This window comes from Gasterosteus aculeatus, chromosome 6, assembly GCF_964276395.1.
Source record: "Gasterosteus aculeatus chromosome 6, fGasAcu3.hap1.1, whole genome shotgun sequence".
Classification (NCBI taxonomy): domain Eukaryota; kingdom Metazoa; phylum Chordata; class Actinopteri; order Perciformes; family Gasterosteidae; genus Gasterosteus; species Gasterosteus aculeatus.
This window is the reverse complement of record NC_135693.1, coordinates 10,774,023-10,790,661: the sequence shown is the minus strand read 5'-3', so window position 1 is coordinate 10,790,661 and position 16,639 is coordinate 10,774,023. Positions and strand designations below refer to the sequence as shown.

The 16,639-nt window shown below is 44.8% G+C and overlaps 1 protein-coding gene across 1 annotated transcript; it reads right to left on the bottom strand.

Moving 5' to 3' along the window:
- Window positions 1-565: 565 nt before the first annotated feature.
- Window positions 566-13,956, bottom strand: c6h10orf71 (chromosome 6 C10orf71 homolog). Its single transcript, XM_040177816.2, has 2 exons — window positions 13,766-13,956; window positions 566-12,040 (listed from the first exon to the last, which is right to left on the bottom strand). The coding sequence occupies exon 2, from the start codon at window positions 11,864-11,866 to the stop codon at window positions 1,244-1,246; it is 10,623 nt and encodes a 3,540-aa protein (XP_040033750.2). The 5' UTR covers window positions 11,867-12,040; window positions 13,766-13,956; the 3' UTR covers window positions 566-1,243.
- Between the last annotated feature and the right edge of the window lie 2,683 nt (window positions 13,957-16,639).

Genomic DNA, 16,639 nt, shown 5'->3' with positions numbered 1-16,639 from the left:
TAGTTTTGGCCACGTCGTTTTATCAATTGAGTAAAAATGCCAAATTAACAATTATATACATTTCGTCTTCTTAACTACATCTTCTACTTGGGGTTTCCCTCAAGTTTTCCTTTACATAAATGTTAAGTTTAAATGTAGCTCCAGTGGAGGAGTTGCTCTTCTCTGCCCTGCAGTGGTCGAAGCAGGTTACTGCTTTCAGGGGATCAACAATATTTCGATGCATGGGAGTGTGTGTGTGCAGGAATTCTCACCACAGCATGTATATTTAACCTGAGTAGGTGAATCGAGGCAAATCAAAGAAAGTACATTTTCACACGATCATCTTCTTCATCGGATCCCAAAGGTGTACTAGGCAAAGACACAAATGTCATTAACAAAAATGTTATGTTAACGAACTCTCTCAGGACATATTACTAACACTTTGTAATTGCCTTGTGCACTCTTTTTGTGCACTAAAAAGTCCCTTCATTCTAAAAAAAAAAAAACAGGACGGCAGTCGTAGTGATATTTCCTTGTTATTGCAGCCATCGGAATAGTAAAATGAAATCAGCACGTAGAAGCAATGTTTTATATTTGAATTTTGTTTATTTATAACCTTTAAAAGCATCATTTTGAAAGACAATTATATGGTTAGAAATGATGTGTTTTAATGAAGTGTGTTTTTATTGCCTGAATTAGAACACGCCATTCTACTCTGTTTCACAGCACCACAGAATCAGTCTCATAAACTCCCAACTTTAAACATGACTACTGTATGAAATAAAACCTTAAAAACAGCAATAATCACACCACCATCTTTTTACTTTGACACAGTGGTTGAATACACAAAAACTCTGTGCACCATCTGCTCATATTTCTCTGATGCTGTGGCTTGGACAATATTTCATGCATCACAAAAAGTCAGAAGTTGGCTTTCCCCAGCAAGAAAGAAATGAATAAAAACTCAGGCAGACCTGCAGACCATAGCAGAAATCAATGATTCTTCCAACTACTCACACTGTTTCTGTTTTACGTATGATGCAGTACTTCTAAGAGGCAGCGGGCTGCAGATTATTCTTTATACACAAGAGACATACCGTAGCTTCTCACATTCAAACGTCAAATGGAATGGTGAACAGTGACTGTGTTTACTTGAAAAAGTCATTTACAAATAATGAATTATCATCCCCCTTTTGCTTTGGCTATCCTTATTTTACTAAACACGTTCTTCCCTAAGCCTTTTTAAATAAAAGCTTGTTTGATCTCACCAGTCAGACATCTCCATAAAGTCTTCCAGTTCGCTGATGGCTATTATATCTCGGGGCTCACACTGGGAGTGGGCTGAGTCATCATTTTCACCAACCGGGCCTCCTGCGCGCCGGCCGTTTGCATCATTCTCCGGGCACCACTCATTTGGTCCATGTACGTTGTAGACTGTGCTACATGTTTTTCCTTTGTCATTAGCCGTGTCCATGTATGGAGCCTTCTCTGGACTGTAGCGATGCCCCTCACATTTCTGTCCCATTTGATGGGCTGGATATCCGTGAACGTGGCTCTCCACCACGGGACGTTCGTCCTGGTGGAGAGTCGAGGGGGGTGATGAACTGTGGCGGGGTACGGAGGTGGCGGCTGGAGGTTGGTGGTCTCGGGGATGATCGTGGTTGCCTTGATGAAGCACGGCAGGCTTGCTGGCTGACGGGTCCGCGGGCTGATGTTGAGGCTTGCCGTGCATTCGGGGTTGGAGCTGGGCTTGTGGGTGTGTCTGCTGGGGCTGAGGTCGGGCGTAGTTCTGGCCCGACTGGCGCACATTCAACTGGACGTACTTTCCCGTCTCCGGATCGAAGAACGTCTTCGTTTTCACTGTAACGGGCACGTCCACCACGAAATACTGACCAGAGCCGAGGTCTTGCAGCACCTTACGCTGGGTCAGTGGGTAGGAGTGGGGGTAGCTTGACTCTACATGGTACTGTGTCACTGGGGCTTGGTGGTTGGCGGGATAGAGAGTTGGAGAAGAAGGAACATGAGCAATCGTCTCAGGAGCAGCAGAGTGGGAAGCAGTGCCAGATGCTTTAAAAGAGGCATCGGGGAGGGAAACGGCGGCATGAGGTGAAGCCAATGGGAGGGAGATAGGACCAGTGGCATGAGGGGAAGCATAGAATGGGCTGTGAGAAGAAAGGTGCTCTGTGAACGAAGAGGGAAAGCCAGACCCAGATGTTGGGGCATGAGCAAGGGAGATAGGTGAGGAAAAATGAGGGGAGGCCACAACTTGGTGGCTGGCGGAGCGTTCCTCAACACTCGAGACGTCTTGAAGAGATTTCTCAACTCCAGCATGGCCGTCGATTTTGGTCAACTCCTTCCTGATTCTCCGAGTCGTCAACCTTTGCGCTCTGCGCAAGGCTTTCTCGCTCTTGGGGGGGACAGTCGGAGGCTTTCCCAAAGAACGGGAGGCTCCACTGCTGAAACTACAGGCGGATTCTGGCCTCTCGTAGTCATACAGGCCTCGTATATCCGCCAGGTCGGCTGCGCTGGTGGCAAAACTCTCCCCGCCCTCTGACATATTGCTGATGACGGAACGCGAGTCGTCCTCATCCAAGACGACGCTCCTCCTGGAGTAAGGCTTCCGCTGCTGGAGAAGGGCTGAGTAATCCTGGGATAAATATGCTGTTTGAAGAGCAGAAGATTCTCTCTTTAACCCTGCGTCAGGGCAGCCAGGAGGTCCAGCACTGCGTCTAAGTAAGTCCTGCTCGTCCTCTTCTCTCCCTGACCCCCTTTCCATAGGTGAACCTACCCGGAAATCTTCCCCAAAGTTCTTATGGAAGCGTGGTTTGACCGACTTGGTGAAGGAAGAACCTCTAATGGTGTTATCCTTCACCCTGAACATTAAGGGCTTGCCTCCCAGAGAGGGAGAGGAGGTGTTGGAGCGAGGCAGAGATGGAGCTGGAGATGCAGGAGCATGTGGCCTATAAGACCTAGTGTGGGATCCTGAGTCCTCACTTGAGGCGAGCCCTGACAGATTGTGTCTTTGTGGAGAAGGTGGAGGGGAGCGTAGCTGTCTTTCTCTTGGCTTCCTGTCTGTATGTTTTGAGGTAATGGCGTAGTACTGAAGAGCATCCATCCTCTGTGCTGCCCTCTTCTGAGTGTCTCTCTCCTTTTCTCTGTCATTTGCTGACTTCTCTTCTTCTCCTCCTCCTCCTCCTCTGTTTTCAGCCCTGGCCTCATCCTCTCTTTGAGCTTGCATCCATTCTTGTGCTACTCTCTTCTCTTCTTTCAGGGCTTCTTGATTCTCCTCCAGGCGTCTGTTCCTTTCCTCTTCAGTTTGTCTTTGTTTTATCATGTTTATAATCCTTTCATCTTCCTCTCTCTGACTTCTCATGAATGCTTCATGTATATATTGTTGTCCCCTCTGCTCTTCAGTCTCCTGCTCCTGTTTTTGTATCCTTTCCCTCTGTTTAATTTTCTTTTTCGCCTCAATCTCAGCAAGTATTCTTTCTTCGTTATGTTTAGCTTGCCTTTGCACCTCAATCAGATCAGCTCTCCTCTGCTGCTCCTCTTGATCGTCTCTCCTCTGCTGCTCCTCCTGATCAGCTCTCCTCTGCTGCTCCTCCTGATCAGCTCTCCTGTGCTGCTCTTCTTGATCGGCTTTCCTCTGCTGCTTCTCTTGATCAGCTCTCCTCTGCTGCTCCTCTTGATCGTCTCTCCTCTGCTGCTCTTCTTGATCGGCTTTTCTCTGCTGCTCCTCTTGATCGGCTTTCCTCTGCTGCTCCTCTTGATCGGCTTTCCTCTGCTGCTTCTCTTGATCAGCTCTCCTCTGCTGCTCCTCTTGATCAGCTCTCCTCTGCTGCTCTTCTTGATCAGCTCTCCTCTGCTGCTCCTCTTGATCAGCTCTCCTCTGCTGCTCTTCTTGATCAGCTCTCCTCTGATGCTCCTCATGATCAGCTCTCCTTTGTTGCTCCTCTTGTGCGGCCTTTTCATCCTCTCGCTGTTTCAACCTCCTCTCCTTGTCCTCTTTCCTCCGCTCTTCCTCCTCTCTCAATTTTTGTCTTCGCCCCTTCTCGATCATCATCAACCTCTCCTCCTCAATTTCCTGCATTTGTCTTTCTTCTTCTCTTTGCTTTGTTCTCATCTCCTCTTCCTTTTGAGCAGCTTGTTTTTCTCTCGCTTTTCTTTCTGCCTCTCTCTGTTTTTCCCGTCTCTGCTTGATTTTCATGGCGATGGCCTCCCGCTCTCTTGCTCTCTTCTCTTCTTCTCTCTGAGCGGCTCTTCTCTCCTCTTTGGCCACAGAAGCTCTATTCTCCTCCAGCAAACGTTTCACTCTCATGTCTTCTGCTCTTTTCTCCTCTTCTAGCCTAGAAGTGTTTCTCTCCTCAAACTGTTTTGCTCCTCTCTGCCGTTGCGTTGCTGCGCTTCCCTGTACGTTGAACCCATCAAGGGCCTTCAGGTGTTGTGACACAGAAGTGCTTCTCTGCTCGTTCACAGCAGAAGTTGAGGTTGTTGCTTGAACGGGAGGATTGTTTGGATGATGAATATTTTGTGCAACATGACAAACTCCAGATTCAGATTCCTGTTCTTCACTTCTTTGGTTCTTATGGGGAGTTGTTGGTGATTTGTTTGTGTCTTTGAGATGTTGTGCATGTTTTGCCCCTGTGTCTGGGATACATTCATTGATTTTGGTATCCAAAGGCTTTTTCTCTTGTATTTCTTTGTCTGCCAGCTTGAACATTCCTGTCCGTTGGTGTTCTTTCTCTGTTATGGGAAATACTAAAGGTTTGGCCTCTTTGTTCACTTTAGGGCTGGCTTCCGTTTCATTGTGCAAATGTTTGTCCTTCACAGAGAGATCTTGTGGGTCAGCAGTGAACACTGGACGTCTGCTATGACGAGTTTGTATTAGCGGAAAGAATCCCTCCTTTTTATTGGGTGGGAATTCCTGAATTACGTTTTCCTCGTCTTCTGAAACAATTACTTTTAATCTTGCATAGTCTGCAATTGCTGAAATCTCAGGTATTGTGGACACCCTTTCTTTTGGTAATGGTTTTATTTCAGGCTTTTCTTTGACCCTTTGGTCCTTCCTTGCAATAGAACTTCTTGTACTCTGTCTTTCCCTTGCTGACGAACTGGACCGATTGTCTCCATGATGTTTTACGATATGACTAGCTTGACCTGCATCTGTGTTCTCATTTTCATTACTCCATCTCTCTGAGGGACCATAACTTTGTTTGGAGGCCGGATTACCTTCAGTTTCTCGGTTCTTTCTAACAGAACTTGATTCAACTGTTTTCCTCTTACTGTAACCCAACATTGGGTCTTCATGTTTTCCTTCAGAGCATGACTCATGGCAGATAGCTGCCTTGTTGGGTGGCAATCTCGGAAGTTCCTCTCCCTTTGAAACAGCCTCTGACGAATCTCCAACCTTTGCAGAGCTGTGTGGTTCATTACTTGTTTCTGCTACGCTTTGAACTTGAAAGTAGTCTCCTACCATTAGTTGTATCATTGATTCATCCACGGACTTCACACTTTTGTTTAACTTATCAGGCTTTGCCATTTTAGTTTGAGTAATCCCACTGTTTGCATTCGTGTTGTCCGGTTGATGGCTCATTTTTAATGAATCAGACAGTTTCTTTGCACTTGACAACACACATTGAACTCCAGATGTGTCTTCTAAACAGTTTTCCACCTGCTTCTCACTTCTTCCTGAAATAAAGTCTTTGCCTCTGTCTTCATGGTTGAAAGAGATTACTTTTTCTTCAAGAACCGATGAACCAACTTGCTTTTGTTCATTAGCAGCAACCAAGTCAGAAGGAACAGGGTTGACATGATGTTTTCCCGCCAAATTTGGGTTGTCCTTCTCAGTTACTGCTGTTGCAACTCTGACGGCAATGGCGCCCGTATGCACTTTATCATGCATTTGATCAGTTCCTCCAATGTGTGTTTCTTTGTTCTGATGTTTGGTATTCGGATTTGGTGTAATTGAGTAAGAGGCCTTTTCTTCCGCGGGGAGCGCACGCTCGCCTTCTGCGTTCCTGCTTTTGTATGCGTTTATGACAGTTGTCTCTTCCTCTTTCACTAATGGCTGGACATCGCGTTTGATCAGAGTTGCAGCATCAGCGGCGTTTGAATCTTTTGGGTAGCTGATTACTGTATTCGCCACTTTGGCCATAGAGTTCTGTGTATGTGTTGTTTGCCTTTTCTGAAGATTCGTCTCTTCAGTATATCTCTTTTCTTCATCTTTCAATATGCTTTTTCCTGAGTTTTCCTCTGACATTTCATTTGTGTAGTATTTTGTTTGACTTGTCGTTATTTCTTGGTTGCGGAGAAGGGGTTGAATTTCAGCCACTTCATTTTTAGTTGCTAACATGACTGAGGAGGGCACAGGTTGTTCATCCAATTGTTCGTGGAGTTGTGACTTAGCATTTATAGAAGAACTCTCCAGCTGGTGATTAGCCCTTTTCCCACTGATGTTTTCAGACACATTGTTCTGTCTTGTCTCTGATGTTGGATTTTCCTGCAGATGAGCATTACTATCAACTCTAGTTGGATCTTGCTTCACTGCAGGAGGAGTGTTCTGTACAGCACTAACTTCTTCTGGAGATGTATTTCCATCACTTACTTCCAGACCCAAGCCAGGATGAAATCTATCCATCTCTGCATTACTGCACTCTTTTACTGTCATGTGTTCCTGAATGCTGCTCTTGCCCGGACTGTTGTCCGTAGCTCGCTTTCTTTCCCGCACAGTTACCATTATTCCCATAATCTGCAAGCTGTCATCTGCGGCTGGGATCTCCTTCTGACCAAAGACCAGATTTATTGAAGGTGCTGAGTCCTCGTGAACTGCTTCAGCTTCACTCTCAGTCTTTTCTGTCGTTATGCTTTCAGAGTCGTCTGCTTTGACCAGAGCCGTAGCTTGTGATGGACGCTCTTTCTTTTTGTCCAAATCGTCAGTGTGTTCTTCTATCGGTTTTCCAGAGGTTTCTCCTTGATTGGCCTCCAAGTCGCATCGCTTGTTTTTGGGGGCTTGTTCTTTACTTTGTATTGTTGACTTCATTTCACATGGTTTATCTTTCTTTTGATTTTCTCCCATGTCCTCATTTGTGCTCATGGAATAACTCCCCATCTTTTCTTCTCCGAGTGGTTTTGGTGCATCGTAGTTGCTCTTCATTGGTTCTTGGGGACCTTGTTTTAGTAGCAGGTCGACTAGCTGACTGCTAGTTGCTGCAGACCTAACAGATAATGCAGCCGAGCTGGGAGGTAAAACAGACTTCATTGTTTCTGTCTGTAGTCCTGGAGGCTCCATCAGGTGCTTCGTTGTTGTATTACTGGGTATAGTGCTTTCATGCTTCCTAGGCACTTCCTGTGATGGAGGCATTTGTCGTATATTATAACTTAGACCACCTAATAATTGCTTTGTAGAATTTTTGAAGATAAACCCGTCTCTTACAGCAAAACCCTTTTCTTTAATAGCTGAAATCTCTTTTTCAGCATGAGCTTTTATCCTGGAGGTCAAAATCTCTTGCTTGGTCTGAGCTCTCTCTTTGCTGGACGATGCCCTGGGAGGAGTGAAGTGCTGATCTTTCCCCGGACCTGCACTGTGTTCAGTGGACTTCAGGTTTCTTTCAAGACGAAGCATTTGAGCTGAATTGAACTGAATTGACTCTCTGTGCTGTGAAATATCAGTTTGTTTCAAGGGGTCACACTTTTCCAACTTTTCAACACTGTCATCATTCATTTTATCTACATTTTTAGGTAAATGATTTCCACCAGATAATTCGAAGTCTTTGTATGACTCACTGTAAACAAACCGGCTCTCTTTCATCTCAGTGGGTTTGAAAACGCCTACTTCCTCTTTTTCTTCTGTGTTGGCTGTCTCACCTTTGCTTCTAGGACTAGAACTGTTTTTGGATTTTTCGCTATTTGTCGTCTCAACTTTAACGACAGATGCGGCTGTTGTTGCACCATTCAAGGAAACATTTCCTGTGGCGGATGCTTTGTTTTTGCTTACAGAGTCTGTATCAATGAAACCGTATTTCTCTCGAAGACGCTCATACTCTTCAGACCCTTTGTTAGCTTCATCCAAATATTGCCCTGTGACATCTATGTCTTCCCTTTGGTGATGTATTTGGGGAAGATCTCTTTTCTCTTTTTGCTCTCCTGCTTTAATTTCAGCCAGCTCTGTCTTCACTTTGCCCGGCTCACTTTTGATCTGTTGTGTCTCTGTTTGTTTTGCTGCAGTTTTAGACAACCTCTCCTGCATGTCTCTCGTTGCCTCTGCTTTGGTTTGTTCCAACTTTGTCTGATCTGTCTTTGTCACTTTGGCTTTATTTATCTGTGTTGTAAGTTGATCTGCATTAAATTGACTCGCTCCAACTGTTTCTTCCTCACCGCTCTCTTGTTTAACAGCCTCAACAAGAATGCTGTTTGCGTTGACCTTTTCCACTTCAACCACCTCAGTCTTTTGTCCCGCTTCAACTTGTTGCTTTCGTATCTCCTCTAGTTTTACTTCTTCTTCCAATCTCGCCCGTCCAGCTTGTTCTGTCTTTGCCAGTTCAGTTTTTATGTGTTCTTTTTTTAGTCTCTCAGCTTCAGCTTGTATTGCTTTGACCTGCACACCGTGCTCAGTTCCTACTTCCTCCGTAATGTCTGTAGGCTCCTCTGTTACCTTCTGTGCTCTTATTTGCCCTGTTTCTGTTTGTTCCTTTCTTGTACAACATGGTTGTTTTTCTCCATACTCTTCCTGTTCTCTTTTCTCCTCTTCAAAATGTTCCGCTCTAGCCGGGTTTACTCTCTTTTGCCCCGTTACTTCTGCTCTGGCCTGATCCGCTCTGACTTTCTCCAGACCAGTCGTCCCTGCTAAAATTAACCCAGCCGACTCTGCTGCGGCAGGCGGCTCCACTTGATCCCCGTGCTGAGGCTTCGACAGCTCTGCGTTGGCGCGTTGCACTTTCATGTGCTCTGTCACGGCCGGTTCTGTCCTGACCTCGACAAAGTGCCTGACTTGTACCTGGTTTGCCAGTGCAGGTCCATGACTCGGTCTCTGTTCGGTCGGCGGCTGGCTTTGCTTTTCATACACCTTTGGAATCGGCGTAAATTGTTTTCTACGGCGCGTTTCTTGTAACTGTGTACTTTTGTCTTCATTAGATTGTTGATCCGTATGTCTGTTATACTTCTGTGTCAAATTATTTTCCTTAAATTCATTTTCATGAATGTGTCCGTTATACTTTTGATGTGGACTTTTGTCCTTTAAAGTTCCAGGTTGCTGTTGTCCGCTGTATGCTGATCTTGCAACAGTGTCATAACAAAATGGAGCATTTTGTGGCTGCTGGTTTGAAATATTAGTACTGACCAATTCAGCCTTTTTATGAGAATTTATACCATAAGAAAAAGTGTCCATAAACTGATTTTCTCCTCTGTATTTTTTGTTGAGTGAGTTTGCTCTCTCCTTCATCACGTCTGCTCTTTGGTAAGACTCTTCATGTTGCTCTTTATCCGTTAAAGCAGTTATCTCTTGTTTCCATGGAGAGATGGTTTTCAGACGGAGATTTTCTGTGTTTGTTTGTCTCCACCTATCCTCCGAAGATACATTACTGTAATCATGTTTGTTTTCTTTCAGTTGCTCATATCCATCCACCTTTGTGAATTCCCTTCCCAATGTTTCATTAACATGTTGTTCAGCATTTGCCTTACTTATTAAATCTTCTCTTGGTTGATTGTTGTCAGCATTTAGCCTTGGTATTTCTGTAGCTGTGTAAGATGGCTCAAACCGGTATAGATCTCCTCCCGGAGTTTCTACATTATTGGCATTGTCTTGCTTATGAGGATTAAAGGACCATATGTCTTCATGGAGAGTCTGTCCGTTTGCCGGCTGCTGATAGCTGGAATTATTTTCAGGTAAGAAGCCAGTGAATTCAGAAGGATTAACCACATCACTTTGTATCCGACCTCTCTGGTAATCCCTTGATGTGTACTCTGGATACAGGCCTCTATGTGCAGTTTGAGAATTTTGTCTTGTAAACCATCCAGGGATGTTATACTGGTTTACGTATTGATGTGAGTCAGCACTTTCCACGCTGGATTCCTCTCCCTGGAAAAGTTGCACGTCTCGATCCGGAAAATCAGGGATGTCTATCACAGTATCTCTAGATTCCTGGGTGGAGCAGTGTTTGTTTTTCTCCAGGGTCTCTGATCGTATAAATGTGGCTGGACTGTAGGTGCTTTTTACTCTTTTCCTGTTGTCTTTGAGATTGAAGAGTAGCCCCGTGGCCCTGGATTTGTAGCTGGACACCCGAACATCAGGCGTGGCTCCCCTGCTCTCTGCTCGCACCGGAGGATGCTCCACGGGTTGAGGGCTAACGGCGGAGTGCCGGACCTCTGTCGTCTCCGCTTCGTGACGGACTAAAGGCGTTAGCAGGTGGCTGATGCTGAAGGGAGTCGTGCTTGTGTCACCGCGGACAGCATTTGGTGCGCCGTTGCCAAAAGGATTTAAAGGAGCATTGCTACAGAGCCCTCCTTGTTCATTTGCTGTTATCCCTGTTGCAGAATTTTGCTCCGTCATCATTTTGATTTTTTGTTGAAGGGCTTTGACGGAGCTGATGGTGTCCTGAACGCGCCGAGACATCTCACTGGTGGGCGACGCGGTCGACGGCCGTTGCGATGGGAACCTTTTGGTTCCCGGGCTCTGCATCCACGTCTTGTGGGGGTAATGACCCGTCAACTCTGACTCACAGCGCTTCTCCACGGCTGAAGCCTTCTGCAGCAACGTGGACGTTGAGGTGGGGCGCGGAAGAGCGGGAGGAGCCGCGGGCGCCATGGTATTTCTTGGGTGTCTGATACCCCTCTCGTCATACCGATAGGGACCCTGTGGTTGGGCATCCAGCGAAAGCTCCCTGTACATTGGTGTCTCATACCATTTAGGGAACTCTGAACAGTGCACAAACCCTGAGACTCCGGCCTGTTGGAAGGGAAACCTGCTATGGTCCCTCCATACCTTGAAGGGACTGAACTCACTGTGTATAAAGAAGTTAGACCGGCAGTGTTGCTCGGACATGCTTTGTCTATTGTGGGATGAGCTTATAAAAGACGACGCATAATTTACGTGAGCCGCTGCTGCTAATTCGTGGGAGTGGAAGTTGTTGTCATGTGGTGAGAACGGACCAGCTGAGGGGAAATTCCCACTGTTTTGCTGGTAAGACGTAGAGAACTCGGAAAGTTCCCTTCGGATGCTCATCAGAGCAGATTTGTCCCAGCTTGTCTCATCGTTCCACTCTCTGAGTTTACCATCCATTCCTGCTCCGTCCCTCTGTCCCTCAGAGTTAAAAGCTCTGATCAGAGAAGAAACTCTTGAGCGGCTTCTACGTTGCTGCATACTGGACTCTGTGGCTCCGTTGCTGTGGAAGGAAAGCTGTTCTTCTCCCAGGTACTCTTCCTGTTGAGAGGTTTCCACAAAGGAGTGCCGGAATGTGGCAGAAACCCTCCCTTGCCCTCTTTCCCCATTAATCTCCCAACGTGGATCTCTCTGTATCTCAGCTTCATACATTGGGCCATGGATCTGGTCCGGTCCATACTGCTGCGTCTTAAGGCGGAAGCCTTCGTGCACAGTCCTGTCAAGCTCCTCCCTCTCGTTATCGTCATCTCCGTCTCCGTCCTGACGTCTCTGACAAAAGGCCAGCTGTCTGTCTCTCTGGCCGCACGGAGAAGACGAGCAGAGATCTGAGTCGTTGTAAACCGCCTCGTCTCCAATGCAGAGACTCCTGAATGCTCGATCCGTCAGGTTGCTGACCTCGCGGTCAGTCTCGTCCAGGTAGGATCCAACGCTTGAGGTGTCGCTGTAGCCTCCATCACTGTGCTTTCGATGACCTGCACTCTTGCGGCCTGAACGGCGCAGCTCAGCGGAAGTCATTCTGCGTTGTCGTAAGCGAGGACCTATGGCCTCATTTGCTCAGTCATTCATGCAAACGCCGACCTCAAAATCATACACACGACCTTCCACCAGAGCTACAGTAGTCAAGTGGTTCCTACGGCATCGTGCCTTCAGGTGGCCTTCATCGGAAACAAGAAGGAATGTGTTATTTTCCTACAGGAGAAAAGAAAGGAGAATTAGGCTGGACCTGAACATTAATTACATTCGCACTTAATCTTTTAGAATACAGTTTTAGAATTGTGTTTGGATGATTTTATTGATTTTAGCCTTGATTCAAAGATATGCAGTAGAGCATGTTTTAATAGCCGGAACTTGTTTGTTGTGGGGATTATTTTCTGATACCTGGCCTTGATAAGAAATGTTCCTTTGCATTAAGCAGCAATGTACTGTATGTGGTTCTCAAAACAGCCCTGTAAATCCCTCTACTCAATCACTATGACCTTCAGAGACACGTCGGGAATAAAACCACACTGTTGCTAGGCGCAGTAAACAGCCTCACGTGAGTTATTTTGGGAAACCAGGACATATCCGTACAAACATGGGTGGCACATGTATGTGTGTGCCATATGTGTCCTCTGTATCTTTGTAAATGATTTTGACCACTTTTGTAATAAAAGCTAGATATTGACATTGTTTTTTTTAATAATCACAGGTACGAACTAATCAAAGAGGTTATATAAATTAGACCAGTTAGTGTGAGTGTATCGAGATTGGACGATTGGAGTTAAACCCCATTGGTTTTACAACACTACAGCGAGCAGCCGGAGAGCAGGTTTGAACATCCTTACATATACAGTACGTGCTGCTAAATTGAGATTCCAGAGAATTTGACATGTTATGGCACATAAATTGTCAAATCTGTATATTGCAAACAGCCAAGCGGTGAGCTTGTCCTGTCACTTATTTGTATGTGTTGAAGCAAGTGCTTTCACAACTGTACTATGCTGAACATTTTACTTAAAAATAAACCTCTTGGTTAAAGACAATGCTCAACAATGCCCTTCTTTCCCATACGTCTTTCTCATTGCACGTTATCTCTATTGTAATGTGCTTTTTTAGAAACATGTTTGCCTATTTGCATGCAACAAGGTGACGTCATGGGGAGGTTGTGGTTAAATTTACAGCCGCTGACATGCACCCGTTGCTCAGAATATCCAGTCGTTGGTTAATATCATCTGACCCGGAGGTCATCTATCTGACAAGCATCTGCAGAAGAGCTTCAGGGCGCAGTGCTGTAGCAAATAGTCAAACAGTCTTTATCAAATAAAACCGATGATGAAATTAAATTTAAAGATGTTATGCAACACCTTTCTCTGGAAATATGAAATAACAGCAACAAGTTATAGCAAGAGCACACTTGATAGTATAGTTTTTTTTAGTTTGTGGTGCGCATTGACCAACACGTCCCTCCATCTCTACCGAAACGTCTTCTTCTCTCAGTGGAGGGAGGAAGATTTGCAAAGATTCAAAAGTTTCATTCAAATAGTCATGCATAGTTATGGTAACTATGGTAACATTATTCCAACAATGACGTCCAGTCAAACTATCAAGGGGATTTCTAAAAAAAGTCTTTCATGTGGTAAGTTTATTTTTGTCCAGTGACGAGCCTCCAACCAAGCACCAAAGAGGCCTCCTAATTCTGAGTGACTCCAAACAACATCCAAGCAGAAACAAATCTATCTAAAAATATGGCCAGATGCTGTCAGTGGAATCAAATAGAACTTTAAGTTGAATGTATTTATTTGCTCAACAACTTAAATTAACTAAAAATGACGGGGCATGCGTGTGTGGAAGGAGTACATGTATTGTTTTAATGTATTCTTCTTAAGTGTCCCTCCTTCAGCATGAACAAGAATGTAGATTGAGCTCATGTCTTACCTTCCAGTTTTATAGTCCATCATTTGTGCCCTATTGTAAACTCCACAGAAGGCTTGATGATGTCACACTGCCTGCTCACCTCACGCAAGCCCTTTCTGGCAGAAATGCTTTCTGTTAACAACAATCCAAAGCTAGAAACCTCTAATGTAGTCAACAGTCAGGTCTTTGAGCATCTGCCCATGGAGGCGGGCAGCGGGACCCGCGGCTGGAGACCAGACAGAAATAGCAAAGTTGTCCCAGAGAGAGAGTGTCCACCTCGGGGGGACAGAATGAGGACTTGAGCTTGCACGCAGATCTGTGAGATACTTTGGTGTCGAGTGTCAGACGGATGAAACAAACAGCTTCCCGACTATTTATAAATCTGGACAGCTAACTGTTGGCTATTGGCAGTTAGCAAGTTAACCGTCACTAACAGGAATACGTCACAACTGGCTGAGGAGGTTTCGGGGTCTAAACCAAAATGTGTTTTTGAGTGACATTGGTGGGTGGGGGCGCGGGGGCCACTGCGGTTTGAGTGCTCCTTTGGGAAATATAAATAACCCCTTTGGCCTCAACCTCGAGCGGCTCCTTCCTCGTTGAGCAGAACTGTACTTTATGTGGTGTTAGCGAATGGCTCCTGTTGTTAGCCACCTGCTTTCCTCACTACAGACTTTGCATCAAGCTTTCTGATGATCACATGACCACAGCAAGTTACTTTACAAAGTTCCTCTGACAGACGTTTTCTTCTTTGAAAGATGCTTTTTGGAGAGGTACATTTTGACATAAATGTAACACTCGCTTATTACAGTTCCTCAACTATGGAATTCTTGTTTAATTTCCCTGACTACAGCCTCACTTACCACAGGAAAAAGGCCATGAGGCAGAGGAAGGGGAGGGACTGCACCTCCCCCTTGGATCCCCCCCCCCCCAGCCCACCGCCACCCCTCCTAAAACCCCACTGCTATAATAGGAGATTGCTGGAGCCGATAGTTTCCTGGGATTGTTGGCGGGTGCAGGGAAGGCCTGGCAGTGTGATGGACACACACACATGGCCCATAGTGGAGTCGGTCTCCTCTATCAACACCAACACACAAATACACACACATGGTTTAGTGTACGATTCACACAATTTGGGGAGAGTCAGGGGTAATCCCTCTTTATTCCTTTCCTGGATATACCTAACCCGACATAGCGCTAACCCTACAGGTGAAATACGTTCAGATAGGATTCAACTGTGAGAACTGTGTGAATCTCAAGTTTACCCAAACGGATCAAACCAACAAATATGAACGTTGACACACTTTCACCTACAGGCACAAAGTATGCTATTAAAGAATAATGAGTTTTTAATGTTGAATAAATATCACAATGTAGAATACCATTAAAAAAACTATTAAATGAAAAGAAAATGGATAGTATGAAATACTAATCATGAATAAAGGACATAGCGTGTAATATTGTGTTGCATCTCCTTCAACAAAGCTGCATTAGAATGATATGGCATTAATACATTATTAATACATTCTATCAAAACTCTTACACTACCGTATATTATGATGTTATAATAAACTCCTGTATAAATGTTATTACTACTAATTGTTTCATTTGGCAACAAAATCATGGATAGTCACACATCTCTCAGATAAAAAAATAAAGGTAATTCTTTACACATTAAAATGTTTGCATTATTTGGTCTATGGGATTATACATTCACACATTTGAAGGTATTAATCCCAAATGTTTTCAGACATTCCCATATGTTGATACTTCTGACCCTATTTGATTCCATAGTTTTCCTCCATACAGAGAAGAAGACCAGCTTCACAAATCTGAAACATTGTCATTCAGAATTTGCAACTGGCTGCTGTATCATATTTTGCTGCTTACTTTCCCACTTTCGGTTCACATGAGGGTTGTTTCCTTCTCTCTACGCCCCTCTAGTGGACAAACTAAGAACGCGTGTCCAATTCCTTCCGGTCTGGAATGTCTTGATACATATTGTTTTGACCCATGTTGTTTTTGCACAATGCAACCAACTTTGTTTCAACATAGTTGTCCTGTTACGCTACTGAGGACTGCTGAGGATGCTCTTCACTGTGCTGAGTAAGGAGAAGCGGAGCTGTGGTTATGTGGCAGACAGCAGAAAGGCACATTACTTGCTGCATTAAGAAATGCATTGTTTGTATTATCTCTATTCTGAAATGAGCTTAATTGATTCTAATTGATTGGGTTATTGATCACGCATGTTGCAGGAGAGTGAAGAGTAAAGATGAGACTCTAGCGGGGCGTCTTCGGCCCTTCAGTGGACCGGCCCTGAGTGTAGTTTATGTCTGATTTAGTCAGCTGGGTCCTTGGGAAGTGAAGATGAGTTGCGCCCAAATGTCAAGCAAAATAATTGTGTGCCAGTATTTTTAAGCGTACGGTTTCTCTCTGTGTGCCTTATATTGTCGGTGGATGAGTGCATGTGGACAACGTGTCCCTGTTTTCTCTACATATTGCCCCACATCCCTGCAAAAATATTTCATTACTGCAACAAAAGAAGCCCATTAACTGCTCTGTAAGAACAGAGTTCAACTACTGTCCCCCATATTCACCATGTTTGTCTGCTTTTCTGGCCGCTCTCCAGCTAATTTGATATAACAATGCTAGACAAAACCGCTTTGGGACTTTTTTTAGGTGACAGAAAATTATCAATGATGCCACATGCACAGCTGAATGTCAACACCAACTTGACTTGTTTATGAAATATTAAAGCAGTGAATTATGGGAAGCATGCAGAACTTAATGATGATCGGAGTCATTACAACTTCAGCATCCTTTGTTTTGGCTAATGATTAAATTCTACAACTACTGTATTCAATTTTGAAGAGATTGAATGTGTTTTTCACGTCTTTT

Coding starts and splice junctions, on each gene's coding strand:
- c6h10orf71 (XM_040177816.2), bottom strand. CDS start 11,866: ATGACTTCCGCTGAGCTGCGCCGTTCAGGCCGCAAGAGTGCAGGTCAT.